Source organism: Botryllus schlosseri, chromosome 7 (genome assembly GCF_051294905.1).
Source record: "Botryllus schlosseri isolate E-star chromosome 7, Bs_hap1, whole genome shotgun sequence".
Classification (NCBI taxonomy): domain Eukaryota; kingdom Metazoa; phylum Chordata; class Ascidiacea; order Stolidobranchia; family Styelidae; genus Botryllus; species Botryllus schlosseri.
The window spans coordinates 15,289,829-15,299,046 of record NC_137242.1 but is presented as its reverse complement, the minus strand read 5'-3'; the positions used below and the strand labels follow the sequence as shown (position 1 = coordinate 15,299,046).

The following is a 9,218-nucleotide window of genomic DNA, read 5'->3' as shown; positions in this document are numbered from 1 at the left end:
TGTACTTCACGATAAAAAAACGGGAGCTCATATAATTCTTCTGAAGCGGCATCATATCAATTTCAAACGCCCGCAGTGTTGGGTTCTGCAAGACTGACTTTTGGACTGTATCGTTTGGATACAGTGAATGTCACAAGGCTATTGGAGCCACCAGTCACTATGAAGGCCACAAGTTCCATCACATAATACACAAGGGTGGTCTAAGTAGCCTAGTCAGTGATGCTACTTTAGTAGACGTAAAAGTATCAGAGTGAATTTTTACAGAATTAAAAGCAGAAGTAGCAATTACAAATCCATCTCAAAGGTAGCGGTTTCATAAAGTACATTTGGTCGACGGGTCGTATACATTTAACAGTTAATCGGCGGTGGATACCTTTGGAATCGCGAGATATATCTTCGCGACTAACGCAACATGACTGAATGCTACTACGATTGGGAACAACCTTCGGAAACATAGTCCCTTACGACGACAGGGACGCTTTCAATTCTTGTGGCAATTACGCTGATAGGAGTGATGTAAACCTATCAACAGTGTAAAAAGTCAATAGGCTGTTCAAGAAAAATGCATGTAAAACATAACTACGGGAGTAAGCAATACAAGTAGGCAAATCCTATGAAGTAGTCCGAAAAAGTAGAATTGCTTTGTTACTGACCAGTGACCACCTATGATTTTAAATACCATGACAGATGTTAGAGAAATTATGGAGGTAGTTGTCAATATTTCTGGCATAGATTGCTTTCACACGCATACGTATATATAAATGACATTTCTTGTAACTTGTTTCTGAAACGAGTAATAATTTTATTGATTCGCATCGAGTAGTAAAAGACAATTTTTCCGAGTACTGAAATTATACGCTTCTCGACGCTGAAAGTTAATTCGTCAACGAGAATTATAGTTTCGATACTAATTTTCACTGTTAAAGCCTTGATACCTTAATTGGCGGTATATCGTAGCATACGAAACATATACTACCAATCTACGACTAAGGTTACTGGATGTAGCACATTTCCGAAGTCATGATTATCCCACAACATTGTCGGAAAGTGGAATGAAATCGGTGTGGTCGGAAAATACCAGAGTATTATTTATTGGATGGATAATGGGTGATACTCGATTACTCAACTCGACTCGAAGCATATTACGTGATTCAGAATCGAATCACTCAGTTACTCGATTTTGCCCAGCCCTAATCGCAGGTGTTTGCCCAGCCGCCTGGTCAATGTCCAACTGTCCAAGGATATCACCTCTGTTTCTCAAAGAGTTCGGTCATATACGAGACACGTAGAACTAGAATCGTAGAGTAGACAAAATGCACCGTTTGCAGGGTCAACATACCGAGACACAATATGGTCCTTAACTGCAGATAATAATATCGTTTCAATCGAACACCCCTGATTTAAGGAAGCGAATAACTTTGCTATAGGTTCCACTGAACTGGTGGAAATGATAGTCCAACTCTGCTATGAAGCTATATTTGAGATAGGATGGTGCCATAGTCTGGAGCTGGTGTGTGTGTTCCAGATTATAAATACTACATTTGCCATCATCATCGCTGTCGGTCAATATCGAACTTTAATGCAATGTACGATACATCGCACCAGTGTGCCGGTCATGGTATGCAGATCATTATTGCGTGTAAATGTGTTCAAATCTGCGCATGACATGCATAAAACATGGAATAACACAGAAACCGTAATTAGTAACAACAAAATGGATGCAGCAGATGTGGTATTGCCCTTTAACGACCGTTGGAGGCGAACTATCATATTGAATTATTGCTCGCTCTCGCTAATTATACAAATAAATGTCCCGGCGCATTCATTTTACAATCTTTCTCGTCAATTTGATAGTCTTGTTTGCTTTCAACACTCACGAAAATACGCCACACAATAAAACATATTGTCACCACTCTAAAACAGCGGCCTTATAGGAGACTGTTGTAATTCTATATTACTTCCTCACATAAGATGTTATGGTATATATGTTGAAATTGACTTTGTCCCCACCAGCGGCTAAGTTGTAATGGCCGGAACGAATTATACTCTCCTCGTTTTTAGAAGCAACTTCGTTGGATATTTCGTTAAAGTCAATGGCGGCCAATGTTACAAAACAAAGATCACGCCACACCCTTGTCGTAACGCTAATTTATCTGGGGATGCAATACATAATGCCAATATTGTGTTGGTCTACGCTCAATGTCACATGCAACCACCAGCCCCATGCTATCTAAAACTGGTCATTGATGAACAGCAATTTTTTATTTACCTGTTTACAATATACCTTCTCTTTTGACAAACCAATTCTATAAACTTTCAAAAATTAGCTTACAACCCGTCAGAGGTTATGGCATGCGATTCCGATTCGACAGAAAAATAGTGGCTATTGATGCTGGAACAAATCGAGATCGATGAAGGCAACTCAAGCTTGCGGTTGGCTACAATTACCGCGCGGCGGTTCTTGCCAAAGAAGATACAGTCTACTCAAGTATCAGTGAATTAGAAAGCAATACCTTATAGGCAGGTGTTCATATGCTTCCAGTATAAAACTAAATTGTAACAATGTGGAAAGCTGTTCTGCCCAAAAGCATGCAGTAGGATTGAGCCTGTACGAAACACGTTGTATTGATTAGATTTAAAAGGTTGGTAAGGCCCTAGAGATGTTTTCCAGTCACATCGGTACAGGCGAAAAAAATTGCCCTTTATCCGAACAATGTATTACCAATCACGAAACAAGCTGTAGACCGAGTCTTGGGCGTCGCTGTCCACCGTGAAGAAACTATTGACAACTACCCCCGATGCCGTCGCCCGTGAATTCCCTACGTGTCACACACATTGTAGCTGCATTTGTTGAGCCAACCTTTGCCCCCAATGACATTTTACAGCTGCATTATAAAACAGAGTCAATATTAAGAGGTTCAGAGCAGGGTGACGCTATCATGTTAAGGTGAACATCTCTTGCAGCGGCCACTCGCATATATAAAATTGCATGGAAACAGCGCCATCCACTGGTTTCGCCGAGCAGCCATTTTCCCGAGTCGGATTCTCTCGTTTTTAGCCAAACTCTTGCTTTCCGCGTTAGTCACGCAAGTCATAATGATTGCTTCTAATATGGTGACACCCACTGTACTGTCATAAGTGTCGAAAACTTGAAGCAGGCTCCATTTCGGTCGGGGAATCTGCTATTAAACTATGACCACTCGAATGGTGTGGTTTTTCATCAGTGGTAATAGCAAGCAGTGTGAGTGAAATTTTGGTGGATACTTCTATCTTGTAATCTTGAGCGTCATTTTAAATAAAGCATCTCGTTTATCACACGGAATATGGGTCGGTGAAACAAAATACACCTGCATTTTTAAAACGGAATTCTCTGCATCGCCTATTGTATCATTTAATCGCAGGGTAGGATGATCACACTATACGAGAAGTTTATCAATCATTAGTCATACTGCGCATAAATGCAAGGTCTCGTCTAGTCATACTGGGACTGTAGTTCGATGCATCAATACTTCGTTGTGAATTCACCGTCAATAGCATCCATAGCTGCCTTTTTCGAATTCTCCTGCACTTATTATGATGCACGACTGGAGAGCTGCCACAGTCATCATTACCGGTCAGCGAAATTTGATGCAATGCACGCATCGTAACAATGTCAGCCTCGCCTTTATCGACCGGATTGGCTGTAGTGAATAGCCTACGAACGTCGTCCTTTCGCGAGCCTAAACATTTTCTGTCTCAGCCTAAGCCTGTGGAAGTCACGAAATGGAGATTGATCAAAAAAATTATGGCCACCCTTTCACTGACACTCGCTCGGTCTTAACTGGCTTTACGGCCGCAAAAAATTAATCGGTGAATGGTTTATTCTAACGCGCGATGATAGTACAGAATAAAGTATCGACGGGCCAAAATATAGAATAATAGCGAACGTAAATCGACTAAGTAGAAATAGTAAGATAGAACAATGAACTTGGATAAAAATAAACGAAGATGACAGTATATTTAAGAATCGATTACTAGCACGAATACTCGACAAGACTGAGAAAACCCCAGAGCGACAACATTATTGCAATTAATACATTGAAATGCTAAAGCCATAGCAAAAGAGCTTCACCAATCCAGACCAATCAGACGAAAAGCAATTATCACACGATTTCTCCATCTCATTTAAACCAACGGAATGCGATCGGTTGGTCATTTGTCCACCATTTTATAATGTCCGGTTTGCTGACGAATGCGCTCCGACATTTTTTTGAAGTATAACCGCACGCGATAGCGCGTTAGCGCTAATCTCCGCGACAGATTAGTAGTTTTGTAAATTCCACAACCAGTCCTCTGCCACACTGCATCGTAATAATGGCCTTTTGTTTCTGACGACGCACGCAGTCAACCAGGCGTCCAATTAGATTGCTGATGATTTATGATGTCACAATTATCGACCGACCGCTGCTTTGCTCTCGGAGTGACGAGATGTGCATTGTGCCGGTGCTTTTACAATGTACTCGTGCATGCTGCATCACTTCGGCGAACTGGATTCTTTGGATTGCGTTAAACATTCGTTATTGGTCTCGACGCTGGCTCTGCCCGAATCTCCACTTCTGGGTCTGAATGGGGTAAGAAATGGTTATTGTCGCTGTAGAATTAACAAACAGACTTTCAGAAATTTACCTCGTGTTGAGTGCTGTGAAAGCTGACACTTCAGCAATTTCTAAACGAGGCGAAGACGCTGTGGATAGAGGTGATTTTCGCTTGTCTTCGTTGGAAACTGAAATAAAAATCGAAAATGAATACGATGGACGGCAACAGATTAGAAAATGTCCATAAAATCAAATAGGTCGATTGGTAATGTAGGTCTGTTGTTTTCGTATTCATAGTGTTTCAAAATAGTGGTTTTACATCAGAGCTATAACACCAATTGGTGCCTGTCCGATCGAGGACGACTCCAGAATCCCTACCCAAGTTTTGAAGGTCCTATCCAGGTTCGTTATCGCCACACAACCCGAATAACCAGGGCATTACAAACGACAGAGATTAAAATGGGCCACTACCGTGCTGCAAGTCAGCAACACAGGAATCATTATGAAGAATATCGATATGGTGTAAAATGACAAAAGTACTCTAAACATGAATACTAAAACAACAATAACAAACTGATATTCTTGTTCTGGTTCCTTACTACTGTGAACTATTTACAGTTTAGCATAGCCGGTTGGTGGTGTTCATGGCGAATGAGATGATCAATATATTGTTTTATGCAATATCATATTTTTGACTCAGTTGAATACCGTGGGTTGATATAAGATAAAGATACATAGCACTATTCGTGGACTACTTACTTATTCTGTGCCTCGTTGCGGACGAATCAAACGATTGCTTGCCGGCGTCGGACAGCGGTGACTTGCGATGCGGCACGTTCTCTGGATGTGCGTGCAGGTCCGCCGCGGCCGCGTGCGTGGCGGCCATGTGCGCGCGTTGCGCGGCGGCGAAGTCCGCGAAACCCGGAAAGTTCTGCGGAAACCTGCCCGACTCTGGGACCCTCGGAAAAGACGCTGCCATCGCGATGGCGGCCGGGTTCATTCCCAAATGCTGTGGTAGCAATCCACCGTGGAAAAATGAAGTAGGAGGGGCCTGCCCGCCGGACATGGCGGCCATCGCGACCGCCATTTTTTGATGCATCATACCATCCATCCAGTTTCTTAGCGTCGCGTGCGCTTCAGGATTCATAGCAGGGTGGTGATGGGGGGTGGGTAGGCCTTGCATTGGGCGGGGGCCGTTCCCGAAAACTGCGGATATCCCGGGACGGGGTGAAGATTTCGAAATCGCAATGTTCGTAGGAGTGTCAACGACGGATTTAGCGTGATCGTTATCGTTGCTAGCCGCGCACTCGGCCAGAGACCAGATCTTTGGCTTTGTCGGTGAATTGCTGCTTGATCTTGAAGCCGCGGTTGAAGCTGGAGACACTACGACATTGCGAGAGTATGGATGCGACCTCGGGGAGATTGTATCTCTTCTGCTTGTTCTGTTGGGTCCTATCGACTGTGCGTTGTGCGATTTCTGGTGGTGTCCGCGCGAAAATGAAGAAATGCTGGTCGGCTGGAAAGCCTGGTGAGACTTGGGCACAGCCCTGGCCGGCGATTGACTCCGACGACGGTAATGATCGTGCGTTTGCAAGTCCGTGGACCGCGACCGTTTGCCTATAAGGAAAAATCACATTATATACCGCGAAAATAGAAGCCACATTCGAATAACAGACTCAGGATATCGACTGTGCAAAAGTGTAACGTGTGGGTGTGATTTGTCTCGAAGAAAAATTGAAATCCGAAGTATATTGAGGAAGTACCTGTTTGCGCAGCGCTATTTTACGGCCGCGAGACAATGCTTTAAAACAGGCGTTCTCGCCATTAGCGAGCGTGGCATTGTCGGGACAATACGAAAGTAATCGAAACAGGGGATGCCGTTCGCTGTTACGCAAACATGAAACATCCGTGTAACGGGTTGGTAATGTCTTGTAAGTGTTGTGATCTGGCGACATTGGAACTCGGGCAGAATCAATACCACGAAACGTGACAGAACTATAAGTAACAACAGCAGCATTGAAACGCGAAGATTAGCGTTGGATATTTATCACTCTTGGATTACGCCCGGTTCACGAACTTTAAGTACGGTGTGAAAACACAATCCTGTTAGCCCCGGATGTGTGTACAGAGTGTGCGAAATCGTTTAGTACGTTAAATGTACAGTTTGTTGTCGCCTGTTCCTAAAATCGCTAGAGCCAGTCGGTTTCGGGCATTGTTATGCACAAGTCAATAACGCTGACTTCCTGTCCAATTATAAAGAATTTTTCAATACCAATCAATCCAAGCGCGCTAATCACAATCACAGCACACTGACAGGCGTTTCCAATATTGTAATCAAAATATTCCGAATTCTACGCTCTTGTTCAAATGGATAGGTTGTCGTGGGTGTTGCCGGACGAAGATAGTCACATTACGGCCGACGAACGGAAATAACACCGATCTCGAGATATCCGCCATTTTACTTTTTCACTACGTGTGAAATTCGTTGACGCGCTGCAGGTTGCGTACATTCATTGGAAATAATTTCAAAGAAACCGAACTTACTCATAGCGGATTGCTTGGCGTCTTCGTCTACGCTTTCTAAATCTACGTCTTGGTCTTCTGGAGCGCTCCTGTGGGCAGGCATATCCTCTTGCCTTTGAAAAGCGGAGTCAGGCCTGGTCGATTGCCGTTGTATGGTAAAAGAGCCGGTGATAGCTTGGCGTGGTAGAAACGGGTGCATGGCAGGTTGTTGGGGAAGGTCAAAGCTCGGTATTCTCTGCCCGTTCTCTTGTTTCGGGTTTACTTGGGCGGTGGGCGAAACGCTGCGACTGCTGGCCATGTCGCTTTTCATATTGCGGTGCGCGTCGGTCAGGTTATTGTTTTCGTCTTCCCCCTCTATGATGTCATCATCGTCGTCTTCGCCGCAGCGATTTCGCGGCGACCAGGTCATTTTGTTTTCTTTTTTTAATCGCCTCCGCGCGTTCGCGAACCACGTCGATACCTGGCATCAAAATGTATCTTCGGTCACGAATGATAGTAATATCAAATTATTGATACATATCATCACAGAATATACATCACAGAACATCCAACCAAAGACAAACGTTATCAGTTAGATGAGAGCGCCGCGATTGCAGTATCACCATTGGCGATGTGACGCAAAACGTGCAAAATGCGCAATAGAATGTACCTGAGTCAATGTCATTTTAGTGATGATTGCGAGCATAATTTTTTCGCCTTTCGTCGGGTAGGGATTTTTCCTGTGTTCGTTCAGCCAGGCTTTCAGCGTCGAAGTAGTTTCCCGGGTCGCGTTTTTTCTGCGTCCGCCATCACCGATCATGGACCCGTACCTATAATCGGAGATGCAATTAGCTATCGCCAATCTGCAGTAATATACACTGTATCTATACTCGAATGATAATGAAATTAATCATAAATATGACTAGTTATCTCAAATGTGCCGAAATGATGCGCTGTATTTACACATGCATAATAATCAAATTAATCATATCTATCTTTAGGTATCGCAAATGTGCCGTAATGACACACTGCATCCATACTCTGAAAATAATGAAAATAATTTCAGAACAAATCTCCACGTACCCGTAGCCATAATGGGCGGCAGCCAAGGCCGGGTCGTAGCACGCCGCCGCGGCCGCCTGCGTCAGTCCAGCCCGCCAAGCGTCTGCGTTTTCGCCGATGGTCTGAAACAAAATCGAGGCCGCACGTGAATTGAGGTTTCTCGAAATCGTTCGATTTAAAAATGCTCACCAATTGCGGATAAAATGCCGACGCGTCTCCTGGTCCGTACGGAAGATACCCGGCCGGAAACGGACTGGTATTGAACGGCTGTCCGTACATGGGTATCGCTGGTATGCGAGGTGCGACTAATCGTCCGTCCATCATTGAGATTTTCGCTAACTAAAATCGAATAGGCGAACTTATAACGACATCATGCATTTCCATTCCAGCACTTAAACATACCTATCAGTCAAATATTATATAATCCTTCAAATCCTCGAGCGTAATGCAGATGCGGAGATAATATTGTATATATACCAACACATAAGAATCTGAATTGCAAGAAAGAAATACGATAAGACTAATCCATTATATTTTCACTTAACGTCAGCAACTACTAAACATTTACAGTCCTGACTTTTTACTGTGACACTGGCACCGTATCGTTACACCGGTGTGCTTCAAAGACAACTGCTCGCTAACATGTAGACGTCGCAAGATTATTCCCGGCAAAAGCGATAGGAATTCGTGAGCGAATTTCCAGCTGACATCCCCATATTCTGGCCGAATTAGTTCACCCCTATTTCGAACACATTCCCTGCTTTCTGTAAGCTGCTACACACGACTGTTCCTCGTTTCACCAGAAAGTGAATGTCGACCTTTAAAAGCAAGACTTATCATTAAATAATCCTGTCACTAATAACTCCCCAGCAAATGTCGGCCGATGTCGGGCAGCATTCTTCAAGAATGAAACGGTTTCCAATGTCGCGAGAGGAACTTTTTGTTAAATAATGACATTCTCTCATCTTTGTTTACAGCTTTCTCTTCTTCTTTACAACTTTTTCTTCTAATCGCTACTGTTACTAAAGCAATCTTTTTTGTCACGTGTCTCTCATCTCGCTGACCCAACATCAGACATAT

The 9,218-nt window shown here is 43.6% G+C and overlaps 1 protein-coding gene across 1 annotated transcript; it reads right to left on the bottom strand.

Moving 5' to 3' along the window:
- Positions 1-3,842: 3,842 nt before the first annotated feature.
- LOC145442652 (uncharacterized) lies at positions 3,843-9,014 on the bottom strand. Its single transcript, XM_080320619.1, has 8 exons — positions 8,541-9,014; positions 8,328-8,477; positions 8,160-8,260; positions 7,747-7,906; positions 7,119-7,557; positions 5,334-6,191; positions 4,666-4,762; positions 3,843-4,601 (listed from the first exon to the last, which is right to left on the bottom strand). The coding sequence occupies exons 2-8, from the start codon at positions 8,460-8,462 to the stop codon at positions 4,514-4,516; spliced, it is 1,878 nt and encodes a 625-aa protein (XP_080176745.1). The 5' UTR covers positions 8,463-8,477; positions 8,541-9,014; the 3' UTR covers positions 3,843-4,513.
- Between the last annotated feature and the right edge of the window lie 204 nt (positions 9,015-9,218).